The sequence below is a fragment of the Lissotriton vulgaris genome, chromosome 11 (assembly GCF_964263255.1).
Source record: "Lissotriton vulgaris chromosome 11, aLisVul1.2, whole genome shotgun sequence".
NCBI classification, from domain to species: Eukaryota; Metazoa; Chordata; class Amphibia; order Caudata; family Salamandridae; genus Lissotriton; species Lissotriton vulgaris.
In genome coordinates, this window is record NC_141699.1 from 652,947,568 (window position 1) to 652,974,757 (window position 27,190).

Below are 27,190 nucleotides of genomic sequence, written 5' to 3' on the forward strand. Positions count from 1 at the left end.
TCACCAATATTATATGCGCTGGTGGCAGAACCATTGGCCAGCGTGCTACGGGAATACCACTGGCATCGGGGAGTTAGCTTCCCGACGTATAAGATTATAATCTCTACCTACGCAGACGACACACTGCTTTATGTACGCAACCCGGAGGTGAACCTGGCCTCAGTACTGCGGGAAGTGGTCCGATTTGGCGTGCTTTCCGGGCCAAAGATTAATTGGAATAAATCAGTGGTGTTTCCACTGACCCCGGTGACAAACCACTTTGATATGGAATACCCTCTACGTTGGTCAGCTGAGCCGGTGCGCTATCTCAGAATTATGATTCACTCGGACCCTGAGGTACTGTTCTGAGGGAACTACGGGGTAGCGTTTAGCAAATGTGAGGAGGACGTGGAGAAGTGGCGCAGACTCCCGCTGTCACTGATGGGCCGTATAGCCATCATGAAAATGGTGGTACTGCCCCGGTTCCTGTTCTTATTCAATAATATGCCCATTATTCTATCAAAAACTTTCTTCAGGAATCTGACGACACTCATGGTTCATTTGGCCTGGGGCGGAAAGCAGCCAAGAGTGCAATGGACTACACTCACGCTTCCGTACGAGATGGGAGGTCTAGGAGCTCCAGACCTGGAACGATATTACAGAGTGTCACAGGCTGCCCACTTACACACGTGGATACACAGAGGATCAAACATCCCCCATGTGCGGATGGAACGGTTATTCGCGAACCCACTCCCACTTCCGGCCACGATATGCACCCCAATGGATCGCAGGACTGGAGTGCTGGACTCGGTCACGTCCACGAAACACGCGCGGTACGCGATGCTAAAGGCTAGAGAAGGAACATTGATGTACTCCCCTTTAATGGCGGTAGAATGGGCTCTCTGGTTGCCTCCTATTGAGGAGAAAGGTGTTGTGCTGGCGTTGCAAGCACTGGGAATTGAGAAGGCTGGCGAGCTTTTCGAGGATGGCAAGGTGAGAACTTGGGAAACTGTGGCCCAGGCATCGGAAGGCACTACGCTATTGCAGCGGTTTCAATTCCAAAGAGTCCGCAGTGCATTCAAGGACATTTTAGGCCCGGATCTGGAAGAGCCCCCGGAGCTTCCGGAACTCTCCCATGTCATCAAAACGGCACAATCACGAAAAGTGATAGCTCATCTGTACAAAGCCATCGCTCCGCACAGAGCTCAGGAAACCTCGAAAGCCAGGCTCGCTTGGCAAAGGGACTTACAGATCACTATTGACGACCCAATGTGGAAGTACTGCTGTACTAGCACCAAGAGGTTGTCCCTAAATGGACGCCACTGGTTGATCCACTTTAAATTTTTCCAAAGAGTGTATTACACTCCGGAACGACTACATCGCTACGGGCTCAGGCAATCTCCCGAGTGTGAGAGATGCACCCAACGCCGACTTCTTACATTTGGCATGGGGGTGTCGCAGAATACGTACATTTTGGGAGGAAGTGATTGGGGAGTTGGGAGAGATACTAGACATTGAACTACCCGCGGACCCAGCCCTTGCGCTGCTTCTCCACTCCAGGGGTTTGCCTGTGGCGGTTAGGCGGTTGACAGACATGGGCATGTTAATGGCTCGACGTGTAGTGGCGCAATGCTGGATGAGAGGACCGCCCCCGACTAAGAGGAGGTGGGCCCGGGACATGCTATATTGCTGCACGCAATCGGAACACTAGAGCAAGCTTCTCCCTCCCACTAGTCGCCCAAATGACTTCTGGAGCCTATATCGCAACTTTAGAAGTGCGAGAGAGGTCATTGCTGACCGACAGACAGGCAGAGGAACAATAGAGGTAAAATAGATTGTAATCCACTATCGCCCCACACTCTGGGTAAATGCCTAGTCGCACATGGAGGAGGGCTGGCCAGTGACTTCGTAGGACACGGCAGGCATGCGACATCTGAGGCGTAGCTCTGCTGGGTGGTTCGTGGCATGTCCAGATTAGGTAGGTCAGGCTGGGGAGACACATTCATGACACCTGTAGATGGGTAATTACACAGCGAGGTAACACATTGTTAGGCGACACACGAAGTGAGATACATAGCTGACACGTAGGTAGGGAACCAGTTTACTAGTAGGGGGGAGAGTTCAGAGGTTTCATACTATAGAGGTGGGGGGGGAGTTCTTAGGGGGTAGAGTACTGTTAGGGGAATTTCAGAAAATCAAATACACCGCTGCTGATTACATGCTAAGGTACGACCTACACTGTACTGGCACTTCAGTTACCAGGAGGCCTGGCGGCCTGATATTACAGTGCGATAACTGTTAAACGGAATTAAAAATTTGTGTCTGTGTATGGTACGCCGCCGGACCCCAGGGTTGTCGGCAATTTGGCTGTGTATTATCGAGCTGTTCAGAAGCAAGTCCATTAGAATATTTACGCTGCCGGCCTTGGAGGTTGTAGGCTACAAGCTGCTATAACCCTCAGTACACAAATAAAGGTGTATAAAAAAAAAAAAAGTTTGTCGGCCCATCCCAGTTTGCGGTTGACAATATGCCGGAGTTGGACCGAGTGTTTCATTGGTCCCGTGAGAGTGTACCTGTTGGGCCTAGAGTAGAGTGCAGCCTCAAAGTTGCCGCCCGGGAGGAGCCATCTGTCCATCCCATAGCCGGGGTTGTTTCTGTCACAGTAAGTGCCCTGGTTTATGGTGGACAGATGCGCTGCCCAGTAGTATTTCCGGATATCTGGGAGGGCTATCCCTCCGTCATACCACCCTAGCGTAAGTTTCTGCAAGGATATTCGGGCCTTCCATTCCACAGAAGGTCCCGTTGGGTGACCTCGATGCCTGCGAAATATTTCTGCAGGACTATGTCCGGGTAATTTTGGAGGCTGTAGAGGAATCGTGGCAGCGCCATCCTTTTAAATAGCGCTGCGTGACCTAGTAGGGACAGCGGAAGTGTCTTCCAGGTAATGGTGTCTCTCTTTAGCCGTCTCGGAGGTGGCAGGAGGTTCTTCTCATATCTGACTGTCTTCTCCTTTGATATAAAAATTCCCAAATACATGAACCCTTCTGCGGCTACCTGGATTGGGCAGTTACGCGGGAGTATTGGGGGGGTTCTATGAAGGACATAAAGGAGTGACTTTCCCTAGTTAATACTGTATACTGAGTTCTTTCCAAAGTTGGTAAAAATGTCCAAGGCCACGATAAGGGACTTACGGGGATTCGCGAGATACAAGAGGATATCATCTGCCTATAGTGAAATCATGTCTTCCCACCCGTCAGCCCAACGAAGCCCCAGTAGAGAGAGATCCTGTCGTATCCAGGCAGTCCATGGTTCCAGGGAGAGGGCAAAAAGTAGCGGCGAAAGAGGACTCCCCGTCGCGTCCCTCTGCCCAGAGTAAAAACTTCCGAGATTTTATTGTTCAGTACCACCTGTGCGAGAGGCTCGGTGAAGAGGAGGCTAACGCAGCCAATAAAGTTTGTACCAAAGCCCAGTTTTTGAAGAACCGCCATCATATACGGCCATTCAAGCGTGTTGAACGCCATTGCGGCATCTAATGAGACCACCACCGCATCTTCATGAATCGTACAGCAACGTCCTAATATTCGTGGAGATGGCGCAGATTAAGCACTGTGTTGCGGTGGGGCATAAATCCCTACTGGTCCGGGTGAACCAGCTTGCTGAGTTCCGGCTTGAATCTGTTAGCCAGTACTTTCGCCAGGATTTTCAATCAATCAATCAATCATAACACTTGTATAGCGCACTACTCACCCGGCAGGGTCTCAAGGCGCTTGGGGAAGGGGTCCGCTATTGCTCGAACAGCCAGGTCTTGAGTTGTCTCCTGAAGGCGAGATGGTCCTGGGTCAGCCGAAGATGGATGGGGAGGGAGTTCCATGTCTTGGCCGCCAGGTAGGAGAAGGATCTGCCACCGGCGGTGGCTCTTCGGCTGTGTGGTACGGCGGCGAGGCTTGTAGAGCGTAGCTGGCGGGTGGGCGTGTAGAATGTCAGGCGGTCGTTGAGGTACTTGGGGCCCAGGTCGTGTAGAGGTTTGTGTGCGTGGGTGAGGAGCCTGAACGTGATCCTCTTGTTGATGGGGAGCCAGTGCAGGTCCTTCAGGTGGCCGGAGATGTGGCTGCGTCGGGGGATGTCCAGGATGAGTCGGGCGGAGGCGTTCTGGATGCGTTGGGAGTCTTTTCTGTAGCTTGGCTGTGGTTCCGGCGTAGAGGGTGTTTCCGTATTCCAGTCGGCTGGTGACAAGTGCCTGGGTGACCGTCTTCCTGGTTTCGGTCGGGATCCATCGGAAGATCTTGCGGAGCATGCGTAGGGTGTTGAAGCATGATGAGGAGATGGCGTTGACTTGTCTGGTCATCGAGAGGGAGGAGTCCAGGATGAAGCCCAGGTTGCGTGCGTGGTCTGTTGGCTTGGGAGTGGTGCCCAGGGCGGGGGGCCACCAGGAGTCGTCCCAGGCGGAGGGCGATGGTCCCAGGACGAGGAATTCCGTCTTGTCTGAGTTCAGTTTCAGGTGGCTGTTCTTCATCCACTCTGCGACGTCTTTCATCCCTTCGTCTAGGCTCGTTCGAGCGGTGGCGGGGTCTCTGGTGAGGGAGAGGATCAGTTGGGTGTCGTCGGCGTAGGAGATGATGTTGAGGTTGTGCTGGCGTGCGATGGCTGCAAGAGGTCTCATGTAGATGTTGAAGAGGGTGGGGCTGAGTGATGATCCCTGCGGTACGCCGCAGATGACTTCAGTGGCCTCGGAGCGAAATGGGGGGAGGCGGACTCTCTGTGTTCTTCCGGTGAGGAACGAGATGATCCACTCCAGCGCCTTCTCTTGGATACCGATGTTGCTGAGGCGTTGAACTAGGGTGTGGTGGCAGACAGTGTCGAACGCTGCAGAGAGGTCCAGGAGGATGAGGGCCGCTGTTTCCCCGTTGTCGAGCAGGGTTCTGATGTCGTCGGTGGCTGCGATGAGGGCTGTCTCGGTGCTGTGGTTGGCTCGGAAGCCAGACTGCGAGGGGGTCGAGGGATCCGTTTGTCTCGAGGAAAGCTGTAAGCTGTCTGTTGACGGTCTTCTCGATGACTTTGGCAGAAAAAGGGAGGAGTGAGATGGGGCAGAAGTTCTTGAGGTCGGTGGGGTCAGCTGTTGGTTTCTTCAGTACGGCGTTGAGCTCGGCGTGCTACCAGCTCTCCGGGAAGGTGGCGGTGTTGAAGGAGGCGTTGATGACGCCCCGGAGTTGGGGTGCGATGATGGAGTCGGCCTTGTTGAAGACGTGGTGGGGGCAGGGGTCGGTCGGAGATCCGGAGTGGATGATGTTCATCGTGCGGGCTGTGTCTTCGATGGTCACCGCGGTCCAGGTGCGGAGGGTGGCGGTGGGGGGCGTTGGTTCGACGGTTGGGTGCGTGGATGGTGCGCCGAAGCTGTTGTGGATGTCGGCGATCTTGCGGTGGAAGAACGAGGCGAGAGAGTCGCAGAGATCTTGTGAAGGAGTGATATCGTTGTTGCCGGTGCTGGGGTTAGAGAACTGCTTGACGATGCTGAAGAGTTCCTTGCTGTCGTGGGCGTTGTTGTCCAGTCTTTCCTTCAGTGATTTCTTCTTGGTAGTGCGGATGAGCTGGTGGTGCTTGCGGGTGGCGTGTTTGAGGGCGGTCATGTTGTCTATGGTCTGGTCGAGGAGCCAGGCTTTCTCGAGGGTGCAGCAGTTTTTCTTGGAGTCCTTGAGTTCGTCGGTTAACCAGGAGGCTTTCTTGCTTCTGGGTCTGCTGGTAGGGTTCTTTAGTGGCGCGAGGTCGTCGGCGCAGTCGGTCAGCCACATCGTGAGGTTGCATGCTGCTTCGTTGGGGGTCCGTTGTGCTGGCGGGTGGGTTCTGACTGAGGGAGGTGGCGAGCTGCTCGGTGGTGATCTTGCTCCAGCTCCTACGAGGTACCTGTTGCGGGTGGTGGTGGGTGGTGGTTCTTCTGAAGTTGAAGTGGACGCAGCTGTGGTCGGTCCAGTGAAGTCCGGTGGTGTGGCTGAATGTGATGTGCTTGCTGGATGAGAAGACTGGATCAAGGGTGTGGCCGGCGTAGTGGGTGGGGGTGTTAACCAGTTGCTTGAGTCCGAGGTTTGCGAGGTTGTCCAGCAGGGCGGAGGTGTTGTGGTCCTTGTTGTTCTCCAGGTGGAAGTTGAGGTCCCCTAGGAAGATGTAGTCAGCGGAGCGGAGGGCGTGCGGGCTGATGAAGTCTGTGATGTCTTCGCTGAATTGTGTACATGGTCCCGGGGGTCTGTAGACGAGGGTGCCTCTGAGGGTCGTCTTTGGGTCGGTTTTTATCTGGAAGTGGAGGTGCTCGGCGGCGTTAAATGTGTCGTTGGAGTCGGTTGTGATGCGGATGGTGTTCTTGTGTACGATGGCAATGCCTCCTCCAGTCTGGTTGACGCGGTCTCTCCGGGTGATCTTGTATCCGTCTGGGATGGCGATGTCGGGTGCGGAGGAGGCGTTCATCCAGGTTTCTGTGAGGAAGGCGACGTCTGGTGAGGTAGTGTCGAGCAGGTTCCAAAGTTCAATGGCGTGTCTTTGTTTCGGAGCGGGTGTTGAGCAGGATGCACTTGAGGTGGCTGTTGTTGGTGCTCGGCTTGGTGGCTGTGGTGCAGGTCCGGATTCAGGTGAACTTGCAGGCTTGGCAGGTGAAGGGTCCGTGGGTGCGTCTCGGGGTGGCTCGGTGGCAGGCTCTTGTTCGGTCGGGTTTGAGTGCGATGAGGGTGGCGTCGTTGTAGGTCCGTCGTGTGGACAGGCATCGTCGGGGAACAGGGGTCCTGGCGCTGGGCGCGGTCCAGGCGCGGACGGGCGCAGACAGGCTTACCTTTGGCGTGCCTTCAGCGCGCAATCGGCGCGCCCGCTGCGCGTACGCATGCACTCTGCCATAAATGGAGAGTGGGGCGGGGCGGGGCGAGGGAGGAGCAGCTGGAAGGCGGGAGCAGGGTGGCGAGTGGGGGGAACGATGCGGTGATGCTAGAGGGAGTGGGGGTGGGGCCGCGGGGGAGCAGCGGCAGGGAGCGGGTTGGGGCAGGGGAGAACTGGGCGACAAGGGGCAGCAAAAAACCTACACGAGGAGGAGCGCGAAAAAAGCGGCAAAGAGACAATACAGACTATAATTTACAAAATGAAGCAGGCACAGAGGGAAAGTCAGGGGCAGGGGGCCAGAGAAAAAACGGCGATGAAACAATACAGATTACGGATAACAATTTACAAAACGGAGACGGCACAGAGGGAAAGTCAGGGGCAGGGGGCCAGAGAAGAAAACGGCGATGATACAATACAGAGTACAGATAACAATTTACAAGCGAAGCAGGCACAGAGGGAGGTCAGGGGCAGGGGGCCAGACCTAACAGGGGCACAAGACTACTCCCTGCAGCGGCGGCGGCAGCGGGAGGAGAACGACCACACTCGGGGTGGGCCACGCGGCAGGAGGATCGACCGGACTGACCAGGTCAGGTCGTTCCGGTCGCTCCAGTTTGGCGTTTAGCAGTGATATTGGTCTGTAGGAGGAGCTTAATTCTGTCGGTTTCCCCTTTTTTGGAATGGCCACAATTGTGGCTATGCGTTGGTCTCTCGGCAATAGACCTCGCTCCCTACTTTCTTCGAAAATGTGCTTGAGGTGCTGGCTCAGGCAGCCGGGCTTTAGCTTGTAGAGCTCGATAGGAAGGACATTCGGCCCAAGGGCCTTTCCAGGCCGGAGGTCATGGGTGGCCCTCGTGAGTTCCACCGTAGTTAGTGATTCCTCCAACTGCTCTCGTTCATCCTCTAGGAGGGTGGGCAGTTTGATATCAGTTAGTAGCTCAGTTGAGTCCTCTTCTGAGCGATCGGATCCCCTGCTATATACTTTTTGAAATGCCCTGCAAACTCCCTGACAATCTCACTGGGCTCGGTAAGGAGGGTCCCTGAGTCAGTTCTGAGCTCAAACACCACCCTCTGTGCCTGTTTCTTTTTGTCCAGCCAGGCTATTAACTTGCCCGCTTTGTCCCTTTGGTCATGTAACCGGCCCTCCCTAGCTCTTGCAAGGGTTTTAGCGGAGTCCATAGCCAACGCCTTTTATTCTGCTGCTTTGAGTTGCATCCGGTGCAGGATTTCCGAGCTACCGTCCCCTTGCGCTGCGTCCTCTAAAGCGAGGAGATCTCTTTCCATGGGTACCATCTGGGCCTCTCGCTCCTTGCGGCTTCCTGCTATTATGGAGAGGGCCTCCCCCCATAGTACTGTTTTAAAGGCTTACCAAAGAACTACCAACGATTCCACAGTCCCAGCGTTTTCCTTAAAATACTGTTCTATTGAGGGAGGGAGTTTCTTTTTGGTCTCCTCATTCCGAAGAAACCAGGCTTTGCTCGGCGCCACACATCCCACCCTCTGATTCCCAACTGTAAGGTGTTCCCATATCGGGGAGTGGTCCGATATTCCTCTCGCTAGGTGCTTGACCTCCTGAATGGTGATGTCCTGCTGCATTGGCGCCAAAATGTAATCTGTCCGCGAAAATGTGTGGTGCGGATCATAAAATTTTTTATATTGTTTTAGGTTTGGATGGCGAAGGCGCCAGAGGTCGCTTGATCCGCCCCTTTGTTTCCGGGAGGGAACCTGTCTAGATCCCCCAACACCACCACATTAAAGTCTCCCCCCATCAGGAGATGTCTCTCTGGGAGGGAAAGGAGTAGCTTACCCAAGTCCTCATACGATTGGGACTGGAGACCTAGCGGAATATAGGCTGTCACCAGGTAGAGCCTATGCCCCTCCCACTTCCCCGAGAGCGCCGCAAAGCGGCCTAGAGGGTCTATATATGTGTGATCAATGACAAGTGGGAAGTTACGGCGTTGCAGGATCCCCACCCCACGGGACCCTGAAGTAAATCCGGCGTGAACCGCCAGTGTGTACCCATATCTGTTTAGAGCATGACAAGTGTTCCCTATGAGATGGGTTTCCTGCAGGAGGACTATCTCCGGGAGGTGTTGTTTAATGAATTGAAGCACTATACTCCTTTTAATTTTGGCCCCTAACCCATTGACATTCCAGCTAATCACCTTGAGGCTTTTATCCCACCTCATAGCCATCGGTGTGAATCGTTATATCGGTTTCTCTGTGTCGTCCAGTAGTGCGGACCAGCGCATGTGAACAATCCCTGTATAACCATTCCATAACCTCTCCCCTTCCCCCAACCGGCGCCCCATGTGACCATCCTAGTCCCCCCGCATCCCCCTGGAAAAGTGATAACCAACAACACCAAACAAGAGCCCCCCCACCCCCCTCCCTGCTACTCTGCCACGTAGGTTTCTAACGACCCACATCCCCCAACTAGCAGAGTGCCTTTCGCCCCACACACCCAAGGAGAGAGAAACCCCCTCCCCCCTACAAGAACTACTGTAAACAGGGGAAGCTGTGCCGGCCTCTGATCCTGCCGCAAAGCGCCCTTCCCTACAGGGCGGATAAATGTCAAGCATGTGCACACATGTTTGGGTGAACTTCTTCCGCCATTCTCACCACACTTCCCCCTCCCGCCAAGTGTTCACCATTTGACTCCATGTACTGGCCGGGTCTGTCCGCCCACCCTGGGGAGGGAAAACAAAGGCAATGAATTTGTTCTAACCCATTATCCTGCCCACCTTGGGCAGAGAACTTGTCTCCCCTGTAAATAATTCCCTCCCAGGGATTTTGTTAACCAGCCGTTATAAAAGTATGTATACATTACATTACATTCCAGTACGACTAGGCCATATGTGCCGTATCATGGTCCGTTAGAGTTCACTGGCGGTTCTGAGTGTCTCCCATGTTGGTCCTAGCGGATCTTGATCACCACGAGCGCTGACTCAGTTTGTCCAATTCTGATCTTCCATCCAAGGAGCCCGGTGACTTTTCTTGAGTGTCCCTCCATCTGGTTCCAGCTTGCGATGTGGATGACCGTGTCGCCCCTCTGTCCAGCCAGTCCTGTACCTCCGCGGGCATTGCGAAGAAGAGAGTGTAAAGTCTGGGAAGAATCGGATGATAGCGTTTTCGTACGGCAGGTCTCCGATTTGCCTGACGGTTTGCAGTATTGCGTCTCGGTCTCTATAATTGAGGATTTTCGCGATGATCGTCCGTGGTGGCGCTCCCGGCTTGGGCTTGGGGATTGGCACACGGTGCGCCCTTTCGATGGTGAACATGTTGGAGAGGCATTTGGGCTTCAGGTGGTTAAGGATTAAGTCCTCCAGGAAAAGGTCCATACTAGGCCCCTCCGAGCCCTCCGGAACGCCCACCACGCGGATGTTGTTGCGGCGGGCCCTTCCTTCCTGGTCGTCCAGCCGCAGGGCTACCTGACGATGCTGGTGCACTAGCTCGCTGACTCTTTGCTCGAGCCACTTGGAGGATGGCTGGAGTGCCGGAATATCTGGCTCGTTGGCCTTGGCCTTGTCCGAGGTCTTGTGAAGGTCAGTATGGATGAGATTCATCTCAATGGACATCTTGTCGATTTTGGACTCCAAGGTGGTCCCCAATGTTTGGATTGCTGTCATGATGGAGGTTAGGGAGGGCTCCGCGGGCGCTGATTTTCCTCCCGATGCATCCCCTGTCTGGGAGGCCACCATCGGGACCGCATACTTGTCAAGCTTGTTCCATTGTGTCCCTGTCGTGTTTTTGGGCTTCATTGTGCCGCTTCCACTCTTGGGTGCCACTCTCTCGGACGTCAAGGGGTTGGCAGCCTTTCTGGCCCACTTGGTATTGCTCAGTAGCCGGCCACCAGGGTGCCTCTCCGCCTCGGCTACTTTCACGCCGCCAGTTCCCACCTCCGTGGGTTATCCAACTGTTTCACACCCGTGTGCAGGGAACTTCCTTCCCCCGCGGCTGGCGTTGAGTATTCGCCCCCTAGGTCACTTGCACTCTGCAAACCCTGTTTCTCTCAGACTTGAGGAGTGTACATGCCCTGTTCACTTCACTCTGGTAGCTTCAGCGTTAGAGTGGGCGCTGGCATCTAGGCCCCCCGATTCCTCCTTTCATGCTTCGCGGGCGCCACCTCCTGCCAATCTGTAGTGTCCCCTGTGCCGTCCCTGGTAATGAAGGCCCAGTGGTGCATGGGATAGTCATCGGGCAGCGCAGCAGTGCTCCCAGGGCGCTTCCCATGTGTCTTTTGCTGCCTCATCGAGCATTGGCCCTGCCAGGCCCTGCCGCCCTTAGTGCTCCCACCTTCCCTTGTGCTCCATGCAGTTTTTGGCTCTCCTGGCCCTGTCCCTGTCCGGCCGATGAAGGCCCAGGAATGCGGCTCGCTCTCACCTCTGTCGGGCAGGCACCTCCTTGGATGGCACAGCCGCCACGTCTATGGCCAGAGGGTAAGCAGTCCCTCTGTCGGCCGCCTACCACTCTGTCACCCTCGAGTCAGGGGAGATGGATCTTCTGTCCTGGCCCAGGGCCCCAGCGGCGTCCTCTGCCCTTACCGGGAGGCTCCCGGACCACTGCACCCTCGTCAATGTCTGTTGCCTCCCTTGGGGCCTGTAGGCCGGCCGCGGTCCTTCTGCAAGTCTGTATTTCTGCTCCGAGGTAGGCCGCAAAGCTGGGACCTCGCGTTGGTTGTTGCGCCGGCGAACGCAGCCCTGCCCCCTGGACCTCACAGGTCCCACTGTGCGGCGTCGCCACACACCGGTGTCCGAAGCAGTTAAGATGACGGGAGATCACCCAACGGTGTCGCCGGGGCTCACAAAGCCGCCCCGCTTGGGTGGTGTACACCATGCTGGATTTTATGCGGATTTAGAGGGTTTTCGTGCTACGCATCGGCGGAGCTCTGAACTAGGCCGCCATTCTCGTTGGTGCCTGGCCACGCCCCAAACCCCCCCCCCCCCCCTCCCCTCCCCCCCATTGGGAATTGCATGGGGTCCAGTGACAACCGCCTTTTCCGTCAGTTGAATTTCGTGTGTCAACAGGGATTCTGCTCTAGTTAAAAAGGCATCTAGAGTGCCTACTGCACCTTTGTGCTTACTCATGTCTCTTGGCTATATGAACAAATACTGAATCAACAGCAGAAATGAAATAGGGAAACTTTTTGGGTACTGGACAACACCACAGGGCTATAAAACTATGTGAACAATCTTACCAAACAGTTATGTCACAGTCCCAATTTCACAGAGGGGTGGCCCAGCCAAGCCTCTTCCAGTCGCTGATGGACGCACACGGACCCGCCCTTGGCCCGGGTTTTGCCCGGGCACGGCCCAGGCACGCCCACGCACGTCCCGCGCTGCTGGAGGTTTGCAGAGCTTATATCGCGCCTCCGGGCTCGAGTGCAGCGTCAAGTGGCGTCAGGGCTGCTGGGTAATGGAGTACGGCTATTCCCCTCACGCGCACGTCAACCAATGATGGCCATCCCCCTAACGGCACCTGGTGAAGGACCAGGCAACTGCAGCAGGTAGGAGCCGTTCTCCTCACGGCAGCGGTTTTGTTGGTGCAAAGTCTCCGTGCGTCCCCAAATATATAGCAATATGTTGTTTTTGGGGGGAAAAATAAGATAAAAATACTGAGGAAGCAAGCATATGGTGGTTTCCTAAAAATTCCATCAACAAAAGGTTCCCTATACTAAGCTAACCATCTTCCCTGCTTTCAGGATTGAGCAGTTTTAAAAGAAAACCATTTTTTACCAAAGTTTTTGCATTTTTCTAACTTCTCCTTGCAGTTGGTAGTGGAAACAGGTGTAAATCTGTTGGGTGAACCCAGAAAGCTATACAGTCCCGAAAAGTAAACACATTTTTAAATTTAGTAGCGGAGGCTCCTGTATCTTGCACATGGTTTTCAAAAAGAAACTTAAAGAAATGTTGAAAGTAGAGGACAAAAATAGATTTCTGATGGATACTAATATCCGCAGATTCCTCAGCTTTAAAATATTCTCCAGGCACCAGACTGGATCCACAGGTTATCACAGCAGTGGTCCTGCATGCTGCTAGGTGGCATACTTTGGCTCAGTGTTGCCCTCATTCCACCTCCGAAGTGATGGTGCAGAGCACCATGTAGGCACCACCCTTACGCTCTGACATCACTTCCTTTCTTTCCCCATCTTTGATCAAAGATTCAGAGCTCTGTTACCTCTTTTTTCAGTTTACTAATCCCATTTAATTCTCTTTTTCCAGTATGCAAGGGAATGATGTCCCTTTTAACACTACAGGGTTCAAACTTTGCTATGACTGTCTGACACAGATGTTGGTGTTAGAGCCACACAAGGTCTATCCCTGGTGTTTAGACTTGGGGCACAAATTCAAGACGTATTTTCATACACCCAAAGGCTATTCAATACTGTGAAACAAAGCTGTAAGTTGCTGAACACTGAAAAAAGTCATATACCTCATGTTAATAGGATCTTTATTGTCGGATTAATTAAAATCATTACAAGTAGAAATTTGAAGTCAAACACACATTATTTCATGCAAATAATTTACAGGGAAAATACAGTTTCAATAACCATGGGAATCCATAAAACTCAAACCAATATTTCTACAGATGTTTTGAGGGTAGCATGTCGTACTGGGAACATTTATACTACATGTGCATATTAACATCTAGCAGATTAGGGTTTTTATCTCAAATCATATATTAAAAAGCAGTTCTCTGTGATTACATCATTAAAATCCATTCCATAGATCCAATAAAACCAGTAACATTTTTATGTATGACCGATTGACAATCATAAGAATGCTTCAGATTGTGCGATAATATAATCCACACTACTACAGTCTGGTGTGCTATATCTTATATAAGCTTATACATGGTAGTCTGGTGTGGTGATGAGTCCTAAGCAGCAAAATGCATATGTGCTTTAGGTTGTACATGATCATAGCATATTAGATAAGGAGCCTTCATGTGTACCATACTAAGGTGGTTCTACGTCCTGGTTAAGTATGTGATCAGTTAAATGAATAAACCTAATAAATCGTGTGGTTAAATGAATTGATTGCCCTGATAAGACAACATAAAACTGTTTTTCGACAGGTTCTGACCTCCTGGATATTAAAAGCAGGTTTTAACAGAACGTTCTGCTTTTTTATTAAACGTGGACCGATGCACACCATGTGTAATGAAGTTTAATCTGAGGCACCACATAGGCGGCAGCGGTTTGTTGACCATGTTTGTATCCATACTGGGGTTCCATCCTTTGTTGGATATCTACCAAATTTTAACCTGAGAAATTGATCCCTACAGAATGGGTTAAGGATTGCTAATAGGTATGGCTGAGGCTCTAACTTATTAAATGAAATGATAACCGACCAGTCTAACCTTTTCTCCGCAAGAGCTTCGTTGTCCGTCTGAAGTGATATATTATTTGTGCAATTTAATATCTCTTTAAGGGATGTTTTACTTATATCCGAGTGGCCAAAGGGCTGCAGTTTAAAAGTCTGAAGGCTTTCAGTGTAGTAGTTGCTCCAGACACAATCATATATCATTATTTCTTGCCAGCACTTATTTGCTAAAGTGCACAGTTCGGAAGAGAACAAGATTTAGGGCCACATGCATGAACACATTTTCCCAAAAACACAGAATGGACAAAACCCTTTGATGCATCTGGCCCATAGACTTTACAAATACTGACTTTCTCACTAGGGATTGGTTGTCAAGCCATATTCCAGTCGTACCCTAGTATGGGCAATGTTTTTCGGTATATTAAAAATAGACTTAAAGACTTTAATTTGCAAGCTGTCCAGAAGTTTTGAATCTTTGCCTCTGAAAATTACTGATCCATAATTCACGGTAGTTATGCGTTGGCCTAATCTGGTGCACCCTAGATGAAGTTGTGGTTGGAATATACCTCATGTAAGTCGTGCTCCTGCTCCAAATGTAGGATATGGACCAGTTCCTGCTCTTGAGTCCCTACCTGCAACAGGTCTTCTTCCCGGTCAAAGTCGTATTGTTTGTCAAAGTCAAGGAAGAATCATAAGAAGTTGAAGCGAGACTCAATACAATCCCGCCACTTTCTGTCCAAAGTGAGGAGGGCGTCAAGGTGCACATCAATTTTGCCTCTGATCCCTGTTTGCAGATCCAGTTTAACAACTAGTTCCTCTGTGCCTGAATTTCCATGCTCCATATTTTTGGCACTCCCTCTCTAACTGGCATGTCTTTGTGCCCCAAGGAATTACAAGGGTTCTCTAATCAGGGTACTTCCTGTGGGACTGCACTCAGCACCGTCTGAGCCCCTCAAACCCGCCTTGTGTTCAGCACAGACTCAGGTGCTGACTTACATTTGGACTCCAAGACCTACTTCTTAATAGACACTTGGACATCGCTGGAGGTTGAACCCAGCCGACTTCAATGTCTGACCCCAAACCAAATCAGTTGTGATTCTGACTGAGATTGCGCAGTGACTCCAGCATACCTGGTTCCTGCACGCTCTGACTCAGGCAAAACATTTCCTTTACCACATAGCCTTCCTAATTGCTTAGATTCTGACCATAGTGTGTCCCCACCTGACAAAGATGGGGACGGTTTACGCCCACATTATGGTGATGACAGTGTATACATGGATTTGCAGGATGCCAGTGGGCTTGATACTTCCCCCTGATACTGGGTTGATTTTGTGCCAACTGAGGAGAAGGCTTAATGTGCTTTAGTAATAAGATATGCAGCTGATGTTCTAGGCCTACAGCTGCCTTTGTTCAAGTCAAGGCAATGACCTGACTGAGCGTTTGCACACTGAGCCAGCCTCATCTGATCTCTTAATTGCCTGAACCCTGACTGACACCCTTATGGGCACTTGGACTAAGCCTTACTGTTGCCCACCAGTGAACAGTCAATTAGCCGTATGCTGCCGATTAACGCCGGGCAACCTTTGATTTTCTTACGCAACATCCTACTCCTGGGACTTGGCATCTACCAAGTAAAAAATCCTAATTTGTTCCTCACTACTTCTCCAGACAGGGAGTCGGAAAGGATTGAGGAATTCAGGAAGCCACTGTTCTCTTTGACCAGTTTGGCATTGAGGTCAGTCATTGAGGTGTACCTGTTAGGCTGTTATATGCAAGGCCAGTGACATGGCCAGTGAGATCATACTGGCGGTCCTGAGGAGTTTTGTGCCTTTTTGGCTCAAACAATTCAGGAATGCCACAATGGCACTAAGTATGTTATTAGGGCTGGCCTTGATACTACTGATTGCTTGAGCGGAGCTCTGTTGACATGCATATATGCGATGAACCATGACATTTCTGGAGATTGTATGCATTCCTTATGGGTATGCCTTTTGATGGGTCCAGCCTATTTGGCGAGAAGGCTGACTCTGCTCTTGAATGCTTTAAGGAATGTAGAGCCACAATGTGTTCCTTGGGTCTTTCCACCCATGCTTGTCAGTTCCCCATCAGCTTTACTCCTTCCAAGGTTGCGTGTGGATCAAACAAACATTGCAAAGGTAATCAATGACTGTGCTCTTCTTAGCCCCCGCCCCTGGTGCATCAGCCCCAAACCACTTTAGTTTGTCCTTAGCACGCACAACCACGCTGTGGAAGGGAGAATGAGAAATTTTCCCACAGGGTAGCAGTCCGTCACAGTCAACAGATGTTGTCTCTTGCAAAAGCACATGGCATTTCGGCTATGATCCTGATGTTTCAGTCTCAGTCCTGGATCTCAATGCTCTAAGGCTTCTTGCATCCTGCTTGTGCTCTCCACCTTTCATATGCAGACTCTCCATTGAGATCTGAAGTGAGTTCAAAAGGGGGACCAGCACCTTGCAAACCTGAATGAAGTCATCCAGGTTTCATAGGAGACTTCTCAAGATCTGCAATGATGGCAGCTAGACCGCAACCTGATCAAGGCATGACCCCTCTCCATTCTCTACCCAGTGCTGATGATGGTTACAGCTGCATTCCTGCTGGGTTAGGGAGGTCATCTTGGAGAGGTGGCTATCAGAGGACTCTGATCTACGGTGGGAACCCACCTCCACATAAATCTGTTAGAACTGTGAGCCATCCACCTCACATTGAAGGCCACCCTGCCGTTCATCTAAGGAAGGCTGGTACATATTCTACTGCCATGTAGTACTGCAACAAGTATAGCAGAGTGGGGACCAGTGCCGAAAATTACTGTGCCTTCGTAGTTGGCTCGGGCGTCACAACATCTACCTGATGGTCAGCCATCTGACTGGATATTTAAATGCCAGTTGGGGGCAAGCTCATTTGGTGATGCATGGGGGATCACAAATGGTGGTTCCATTTCTAGGTGATGAAGGACGTCTTTCGACACTGGGGAGAGGCCTGGCACGATCCTTTCACCACCATCGAGAATGCACTGTCAAAACTTCTGTGCTTTGGATTTCTCCAGAACACTCTCTCTAGGAGATGCATTTAGGCTAGAGTGGAGTGTGGGTCTCCTGTATGCCTTCCACCTCTTCCTCTCCTCCCCTGAAGACGTTGAGGAATGACTAGACCCAAGCCACCCTAGTGGCTTTGAATTGGGCCAGGAGAGTGTGGTCCTGGAACGTCTGGGCATGAGCATCTGTCCTCTTATCTTATCATTATGTAGTTTTTAATTAAAAGGTGTTATAAGTTCATCACCTAATAACCGTATATATTGCTATCCCACAGATCCTAGCCAGTCAGGGTCCTGAGGTGAACTTCAAAAGCCACAAGAGGTTCGAAACGCATCAACAGATACCCTTGAGAGTGCCTTTAAATTGCATCATCTGGCCAGTGGGCAATCTCAATGAACTTTTACTGATCCCACTACAACCAATCTGCTTTGGAACCCCAAGAGATATTAGTAAATAGAGGTTCAGATTAGAGAGAATGGCAGTGATGGTTACCTCTGTTCAATGTCTAAATATATTGACTGCCATTCTTTAATACACTAATATGTTTCTTTAAAGTACATACATGTTTGGTTTTTCATGTATTATGATTTTTTAATTTGTGTCCTGGGTCCGTTCCGAGCAGCCTTTTCCATGGCTGCGGGGATAAACAATGTTTTTTTTTAAGTGTTTAAGTTGTCCCTGTTCATGACATGTTGAAAATCTATCATATGTTTTGAAATGATAATGAAAGATATGTGATAAAATTCACGGGCCACGATTAATTAATTTTGTTGTCCTTGATTTGAAAAAGAAGTGAGTTAAAAATGACAGTTTACTGTTTACGTCCCTCAGATCCTTCTAGTTGCAGGGATGTATAATGTTTGTCGGTTGTACAAAAACATGCAATACCTACAGTTAATAACTGAGCTGCAGCTAGTAATGATTTTTCATTGTGTACCAATCACACAAGGAATTCATATGGTAAAATTTAATTCATAATACCAAATGTTATACAGTTCTATGTTCTCACACATGTCAAAAGAACAACACTGCCCTACTTGTGTAGCTCGGACAAGCACCCATGACTGAAAAGGCCCCAGAAGGCACAGCAGAGACAGCTGCCTTTCGTGTAAAAAAAAAGTGTTATTTTTTTTAAATGACCTGTTTTGGCGAAGGACTGCTGTGGTATTTGGGCCCGGCCTCAGCTACCATCCAGTGAAACCTATCATACTCAGATATGTTTGAAAACTAAACATCCAGGGTGGTGTGACTTTCATGGATTCCATGATACTTTCTTACCCACAATACCCTTCAAACCTCAAACATTGCTTATGACCTTGCATTTTCCTCAAATGTCTGTGTCAGAAACGTCTGGAATCTGCAGGGATTCACAACATTCCTACCACCCAGCATTCCCACACTTCTCCCAATAAAAATGCTGCCCCACTTGGGTCGCTTGGTCTAGAATAGAAGGGGCCCCAAAACGCAGTGTGAGTATCAGTATTTCCGACAATTTTTTTTACCTGTTTAGCATGGTAAGCAGTTTGGTATTTGAGCATGAGCTCAGTTAAAAACAACAGTTGATGGACAGAATTCAGAACAATGTCATACATTCACCCAAGTACAGAGATCTGGGCCTAAATCCATCGTACTATTTTGCTCATCATACCATTCCAGTTTGAACCCAGCCATATGTAAATCAGTCTTGACCCTGTGTCTCATGGGAACAGTCCAGCCTGAACTGCCAAGCCAGGTTCTCCCAGGACTGGAAACAAGCATCCTAGGACCGGTTTCGGGGCCTCTTCAGCCAGGATAGCTTGATTCTAGTGGCATGGAGAACCCCTAAAGTAAACCAGCTTCTCTGTCCCAAGCCCAGAGTCCCAAGAGGGTGATTTTGATCATTCTTCTCTAGCGTCATTGAACCTTAAAGGCAGTTTAGCCGCTGTCAGTGTGTGTGTCTGTTGCCCCCTGGTAGTATTTTTCATACTACACTAACACTCTCCACCTCCTTTACTTATTCTCCCACAATTACACTTTATATTCATGTGTACAGTCCTTCTACCGTTACATTGGGGCCCCTGTGGCTATGGCTTCTTCATCATCTCCCTTGGATTTCTGTAGCTGCTCCAAGATGGTCCAACAGCCCGCCATGATTTCTTCTGTTTGGGGAGCATCTTGGGTGTCCTCTGACGCTGAAACCCATTCCATATTCTACAGGTGTGAAAGGTCCCCACTGATATTTCGTCTCCTCATGAGACCGTGATTTCAGTCTCAAAGTTTTGCATGATTCCGTGATAGTGATGTAAGCATACAGTAATGTCAGGGGGTTGTTCGAGTTTGGTGCTGGACACGCCAGGGCTCTGTGCGCTCTGTATATCTTGATAGGGTTATATCTTCACCCCTCTAAGAGTGCTTTCTGTAATTCCCACACTTAGTTCTTGATACCAAACCCTTGTTTCTCCAGTATTAGGGTGTCTTTCATAGATTCACATGCTTGAATATTCCCCGTCGTCGGAGTGGGAGTCCCACGGTAAATAAAATAGCAATAACATACTCATAATATGTATATGTAAAAACATAACACATGAAATACACATTAGAAAAAAGGTAGTAAATGCCTAGACATAATTCCACATACGAATACATGAATAGAGAAAAAGACACTTGTAGTCTATTCCTGTCTGGTCCAAACTGTAGCTAATCAGGCGCCAGAAGCCCTCCAGAACCTTCTCCTCAGAGCTCAGTACCTCAGATTTTCTACCGCTTGTCGGGTGAGCTCTGCTCAGTTTCTCTTCTACTTCAGGTTTTCCTGTGTTCTCAGCATGTCTTCTAGTAAGAAGTCTCTCTTTAGACCTTGCTCTTCTTGTGGAAAGCTGCGCCTTTATTCAGAAGATCCTCACAGTAAGTGTATTTACGGTCTTTACCCCGACCATGATGTGGGTAAAGGTAAGTTCTGTAGAACTTTTTCCACAAAGACTCTAAAAGATAGGGAAGGCCATCTTCTACTGTGGCTTCAGAGACTTAAGGACAAGGATAATATACTTTCTGATGCCGAAAGTCTCATTTCTGGTCGTTCCCAAGCAGCTTTTAAACGTGGTAGTGTGCAGGAGTTGCCTTCTCCATTCCTTAAGAAGAAGAAGATGTCACTCTCTCTGGCCCCTGCGGTGTCTTCACCTCTATCTGCTACGTCCACGCCCACGAGACCTGGCTCTCAGGCGACTGCTGCATCTTTCACTCATGTTTCTGTTAAAAAACATGTTTCATCGTCGACAGGAGCGTCGACGGTCGTCCCGACGACGAAATCTAGCGTCTCTGGCTCGTCGACGACACCAGAGACGACGACGTCGGCATCAGGATCGTCGACGGCTGTTTCGTCTACGTCATTGTTGTCGACGAAGGTAACTCTCAGTTTCAAGACTGTACCATCTGGTATTCCTATTGCTTCGTCGTCGTCGTCGAAGAAGCCTCCACTGTCGACGACCAAATCTTCGTCGACGAAGAGTGTTAAAAGATCAACTCCGTCGACGACAGCCCCGTCAACGGCTGCCCCGTCGACGGCTGCCCCGTCGATGGGGCGGCCGCTCCGTCGATGGGGCGGCCGTAGATGGTTGCTCCGTCGACGAAAAAGAAGTCATCCTCGTCGTCGACTCCGTCGACGAAAGCTCCGTCGACGGCTCCATTGCCATCGACGACAGAATCATCGACGATGGATTCTTCAAGTGTGGTTCCAGCAACTCCATCGTCGTCGTCAGTTCCACCGATGACTTCTTCTGCGTTTGCCTCTCTGCCTTTGCTGCCACTCTCGTCCACGGGATCTGCCACTGTCGACACACTTCACCAATGCCGCAAAGTGTCTATTGACCAAATTTCCATCTCCAGTGATCCACAACCTCCGTCACCTTTGTTTACAACGTATTCGGATCAGGATTCTGAGGAAGATGTGCATGAATCTTTTAGGGCAGCACGTAGTCCATCTGATTTGGTCCTCAAGTGCCAGGACTATAGCAATGATGATGAGGACCAATATTACCAGCAAGAGGAAACGACAGTTCAAGTTCCTACTGCGACTGTACCTTTGTCACTTATATCTAATCTCCAGCATATGTTGGACGATTATAATAGGCGTTTCCCGCCTTCTCCACAGGTACCTACGGTGCCTTCTGTTTTAACGCCTGTTGCAATGCCTGCTGTGGCTCCTCCGCCGCCCCAACCAACCTCTGCTCCTCAGATACAATCGTCAGTTCGGATACACACAACTGTGTATGACGACGACGAAGGTGACGTTACTCTGGACCGGGAAGATGGTGAGGTTCGAGATGATGAGGATATGGCGGAGTGGGATAATTATCAAGTTCAGACACCATCGCCCTCTCCGGTAACGCCAGGTGATTCTCCCCCGGTGGATATTGCAAGTTTCCATCAGCTGATGGATAGGGCGGCTCAACGTTTTAAATTGCCAAGAGTACAGAAGGAAGAGGATTACTACCTCTATGATTTCAAAAACCAACCGTTTAAGCAAGTCCATACTGTGCCTATTATTGACTTTATCTGGGCTGAGGGGGTGAAGTTGATGCAGACTCCAAATTCGCTGCCGGTACAGATGCCCCGGTTGGAGAAAAAATATAAGGCGCCTGTTGGTAGTCCAGCGTGCCTTATTGGACAGCCGAAACCAGACTCCGTGGTTATGCAGGCGGCTCAGCGCCGTTCTCGGAATCCTGCGTCTACTGTGACTGCTCCACCAGATCGCGATGATCGTCGTCTGGATGCGATAGGCCAAAAATTTTCAACGATGGCCTCCACCACAGTGAGAGCAGCCAATGCTTTGGCTATTTTGGGGCGGTACGACCGCCAAATGTGGGCAGACATGGCGACTTTCGTGGCTTTAGTTCCAGACGCTTCAAAGGCAGAAGCTTTGCAACTTCTCCAAGAAGGTGAGAGAACTTCGGAGGAGATTATTGACTGTGCCGTCGATATTGCCTGTACAGGTTTCCGACAGCTCGCTGGAGCCGCTGTTCTACGCAGACAAGGTTGGTTAAGCTCCACATCCTTTCGGCAGGAGGTGCAGGCAAAAATACTGGATATGCCATATGATGGCGAGTCACTTTTTGGGGCACATGTCGATGAGGCATTACAATCTATTAAAAAAGATCCTGACACTGCCCGCTCTTTAGGAAATTTACAATTTCGGAAGCAGCCTTTTCGTGGTGCACATGGACGAGGCACCTCTTCAAATTTTAGAGGAGGAAGCAACCAATATCGTTCCTACAACCAAGGCAACCAACGCTATTCCAATAACCAACAGCAGTCTTCCCGTCAGCAGTCTTCTAAAACCTATAAGGGGAAATCTTCCTACAGAGGATCTGCTCCCAAGAGACAATGATTTGCCTTTGCCCCAAAGAGTTGGAGGTCGAATCTCCCTGTTTTGTTCTCAATGGTCCTCCATCACTTTGGACCGTTGGGTTCTGGACATTGTAGAGAAAGGCCATGCTCTAGAATTCATCAAACGTCCTCCTCCTACTCCACCTTCCGGCCCACCTCCAGCCCACATCCAGGAACTGCTCCATCAAGTTTGCCTTATGATACAGAAGGGGGAAGTCAAGATGGTGCCCAAGTCTCAAAGGGGGAAGGGATTTTATTACTGTTTTTTCCTTATCATCAAGAAAAAAGGAGATTGGCGGCCAATATTGGATTGCAAGCACTCAACAAGTATCTCAAGTGCCAGTCCTTCCGCATGCTAACGTTGTCAGAGATCTTACGCTTGTTCTTAATGGGAGATTTCATGGCAGCTATCGATCTCCAAGACGCCTATTTCCATGTCCCTGTTCTTCCGCGACATCAGAAGTACTTGCGGTTCCGCGTGGGAAGGAAGGATTTCCAGTTCAAGGTGCTGCCTTTCGGCCTACGCTCCGCCCCTCGCGTCTTTACAAAGGTGCTAGCTCCTGTGGTGGCTTATCTGCGTCTCCAGGGTGTCCAAATCTTTCCATACCTGGACGACTGTCTCCTAAAATCACAGTCTCGCACGCAGCTGCTTCAGGACACACGCCTTTGTCAGGAGGTCTTTCGCTCTCTCGGACTTTCCATCAACGCCGAAAAGTCCCAGTTACATACAGAATACAGTTACATGCAAGAATTTTCTGGGGGCCACGTTGGATACAACTCTTGCAAAAGCTTTTGTGTCTCAGGAGCGTCAACAAAAGATACTTTGCCATCCGGACCCCTCCTCTCTGAGTTTGTCAGCCTGGAACCTGAGCACCTTGAATTTGCCCATTTAACCATTCCGCCAGACTGCAGAGACATTCTCGCTCAGGCCAGAGCTCCTTCAACTGTTAAAACCAACAAGCTTAAATGGAGAAGGCTCTGCCATTGGTGCGCAGTGGCTGGTGTCCACCCCATTCGTTCCACGCCTGCGCAACTCCTCCCATTCTTTCTGCAACTGGCTCAATCCGGACTGTCTCATTCAACTTTGAAAGTTTTTCTGGCTGCAATTTCCCGCTTCCGCCAGGGTGGTTCCACTTCACTTTGTTCTTCTAGGATAATACGTCAATTTTTCAAAGGATTGTTCCGCAAATTCCCAAAAGTTCGGCGCCCTCCTCCTTCTTGGCGCCTTAACATCGTCTTAGCACAACTAATGAAGGCACCATTCAAACCTATACACAAGGCAGACTTGAAGTTTCTTACTTGGAAGGTTGCTCCTCTCCTTGCGTTGACGTCTTCACGTCACGTAAGTGATATTCATGCCTTCACTATAAATCCTCCTTTTCTTCAATTCAAGCCGGACTGTGTAGTGCTTCGCACTAATCCCACCTTCCTGCCTAAGGTGCCTTCGGATTTCCACATCAACAAACCTGTTTTCCTAAAGACTTTCTTTGCTAACCCACAGTCTCCAGCGGAGCAGCGCTTGCACTCCTTGGACATTAAAAGGTGCTTACAATTTTACATCAGCATCCTTTTCGTAAAGCTGACCAACTGTTCATAGCTTATGGACGCTTCCACAAAGGGCGCCCAGTTACCAAACCTACTATTGCTCGGTGGGTTTCCTCGGCCATTGCTTTCTGCTATCAAATGGCAGGCAGACCTCTACAGTCTTCAGTGAGGGCCCATTCCACCAGAGTGATGTCGTCTTCAACTGCCCTGTTCGCCGAAGACTGCCCTGTTCGCCGGTGTGCCGCTGCACCAGATCTGCAGAGCAGCCACGTGGTCCAGCAGGCACACGTTTACAAAACACTACTGCCTGGGTGCCATCAATGAAGCAGATACTGCAGTGGGACAGGCTGTGCTTCGCAATCTTTTTCAATAGGGTGAGCCTCTGTCTTCCCTCCTCCATTATGGTTTGCCATGTTACTTCATGACTTGCATGACTATATATGTATATATATTATATATGCTTTGGTCTTATAAGTCGGTTCATTATTACTGCTTTCTATTCTATATACAAGCATGTGAATCTATGAAAGACACCCTAATACTGGAGAAGAACAATTGTTACTTACCTAAACAGGTGGTTCTCCAGTATTGGTGTCTTTCATAGATTCACATGCGACCCACCCACCTCCCCTCAGAGACTCTCTTCTCCTCATAGACTCTGTGGTCACTCTTGTGCTACGAAAATCTGAGGTACTGAGCTCTGAGGAGAAGGTTCTGGAGGGCTGCTGGCACCTGATTGGCTACAGTTTGGACCAACATAATGACAGGAATAGACTACAAGTGTCTTTTTCTCTCTTCATGTATTTCAATGTGGAATTATGTCTAGGCATTTACTACCTTTTTTCTAATGTGTATTTCATGGGTTATGTTTTTACATATACATATTGTGAGTATGTTATTGCTATTTTATTTACCGTGGGACTCCCACTCCGACGACTGGGAATATTCAAGCATGTGAATCTATGAAAGACACCAATACTGGAGAACCACCTGTTTACAGGTAAGTAACAATTGTTCTTTCCCACCTGCAGGCCCCTGATACGTATGGTACAATGTTGCTGTCTTTTCTCCAAGTCTTCTAGTATTTCCTGCAGGATGGACCTCTAGTATGCAGGACCTGTATATGTCCATCTCTAAGGATCACTCTTCCTTGGAGGACTCTAGGGCAGTGTTTCCCAAACTGGGGTCCGCGGACCCCCAGGGGTCCGTGACACATTCCCAGGGGGTCAGGCAACAGTTTTAAAAGCACAGAAATGTTTCTTGGATAATTAGCAGCTTTCCAGCAACAATAAAAGTGTCAAGATTATAAATGAATAAATAAATGCCAGTGATTAATGTACCTGCTGGAGCGTGAGGAGAGTTTTGTTCAGTGGCAGCTTTGACTAATGTAGCACAGAGGGTTAATGTGTCTACTGCAAAGACAGTGTAACATGCATTTTAAAAAGCAGTATTTTATGTGCATAGGTTCGTGGTTACTGCTTTTGTCACAGAGATTCTTTTGTTACTGTGCACTTCATAAGTGACAATCGTAATGTAGCAGAGGGACCTATAAACTGTCATCAAAGAGCTGCTTGAAAACTGCATGGTACCAGTTAGTAACTTATGTGTTTTGTCCCAGTTAGTCATTATCCTGATGCTGCTAAAAAGATTTATTTGGGTAGAAATACATTTTTAATGTTAAAGTCAGCGCTAGCCACTGTGTTATGTTCTGAATTTGTGCATTTCCAGACCAAGCACTCTTTAAACATTTTATATACACACTGATTTACATGTATGATTCAATATCTATATGTGTGTGATGTAAAGTGCTCTGACATCCTACAATGGTATGAGAGGTGCTCTAAAACAAATGAAATACATGTGACAGAGGGGCTATTACTTCAATATAAAATACTAAAGGCCAGATCCGTTTTTAAATGCGCGAACGGGTTCGCGAACCCGTTTGCGCATGCATGTACATTGCCTATTTCGCGAGTCGAAATTTGTTTGCGACTCGCTAAATAGGTTTTGCAACTTGCTATTTGGAAGGGGCATTCCCTTCCAAATAGCGAGCCTCAAACCCATGTACAAATGTTTTGTGGTCGCAAAACACTCGTAATTACCACCTACTTCAAGTAGATGGTACTGGATTCGCAAATGGGGCAAATGCATGCAAAAATATTTTGTAAGGGCAGGCAGTGGTCCCAGGGACCTCTGCCTACCCTTAGAAAATGAAACAAAAACGTTTCATTATTTTTTTCTTTTTTAAATGCATGGTAAGCGGGCTGCATTTTTTTAAAACTGCATTATTTAAAAGCAGTCCCAGACATGGTGGCCAGCACAGCCCAGCAGGCCACCACACCTGGGAGGGCAGGCATTCCCAACGGGCTCGCAAATTGCCAGAGGCTCATTAATATTAAGGAACCTCGCAATTTGGGACCCCATTGGGAATCCCAAACAGTGTTAAACACACTGTTGTACATTTCATTTAGCAACTCACAATTTGCCTCTTGCAATGTGTTGTCAATTGCGAGGCGCTAAATGAAATGGTCGTACATCTGGCCCCAAAATCGTTTGTACCTTGAGTATTTGTTTTGTGTGCACACGTGTGTATTTTTTTGAATTACTGTTTTAATATTTGAAATTTAACTCATACAAATTGCTTGGAGGTCCCCGGCTTCCAGTGGTGACTCAATGGGGGTTCTCAGGAGTCAAAAGTTCGGGAACCACTGCTCTAGGGTATTGACTCGGTCACTTAACGCGTCAACATCTTTCCTTATTTCTTTTAGTCCCTGGTTGACCTCTGCTCTGAGTATCCCAAACCCAGTTTTGATATCTTTGAATATCCCTGGTGATTCTTTCATCTTTGTTCGGCAGGTCAGGCTTTTCAGGCACTTCATGCTCATTCATTTTCAGGTGTCTTGGCCATTACGGACCAGGGGTGGTGTTTCAGGTGGTCCTACGAAGCATATTATGGAATTTGGGCAGACATAATGTCCCTCCCTTGGTTCTGGACTGTTTTTGTCATTCTCATGCTGGTGGTGCCTGGTACTCCGCTGAGATCCTCAACATCAATTGTCCTGTGCTCTAGGCAGTCTTTTC

General features: G+C 49.5%; 2 protein-coding genes across 2 annotated transcripts in view; both read left to right on the plus strand.

Annotated features, from left to right (window-relative positions):
* The window catches only part of LOC147683289 (uncharacterized), a 1,765,034-nt gene that overhangs the window by 559,692 nt on the left and 1,178,152 nt on the right, over positions 1-27,190 (plus strand). The window lies entirely within an intron of this gene.
* On the plus strand, positions 21,288-22,565 carry LOC147683290 (uncharacterized). Its single transcript, XM_086944675.1, has one exon. The coding sequence runs from the start codon at positions 21,288-21,290 to the stop codon at positions 22,563-22,565; it is 1,278 nt and encodes a 425-aa protein (XP_086800801.1).

Coding starts and splice junctions, on each gene's coding strand:
- LOC147683290 (XM_086944675.1), top strand. CDS start 21,288: ATGTTGGACGATTATAATAGGCGTTTCCCGCCTTCTCCACAGGTACCT.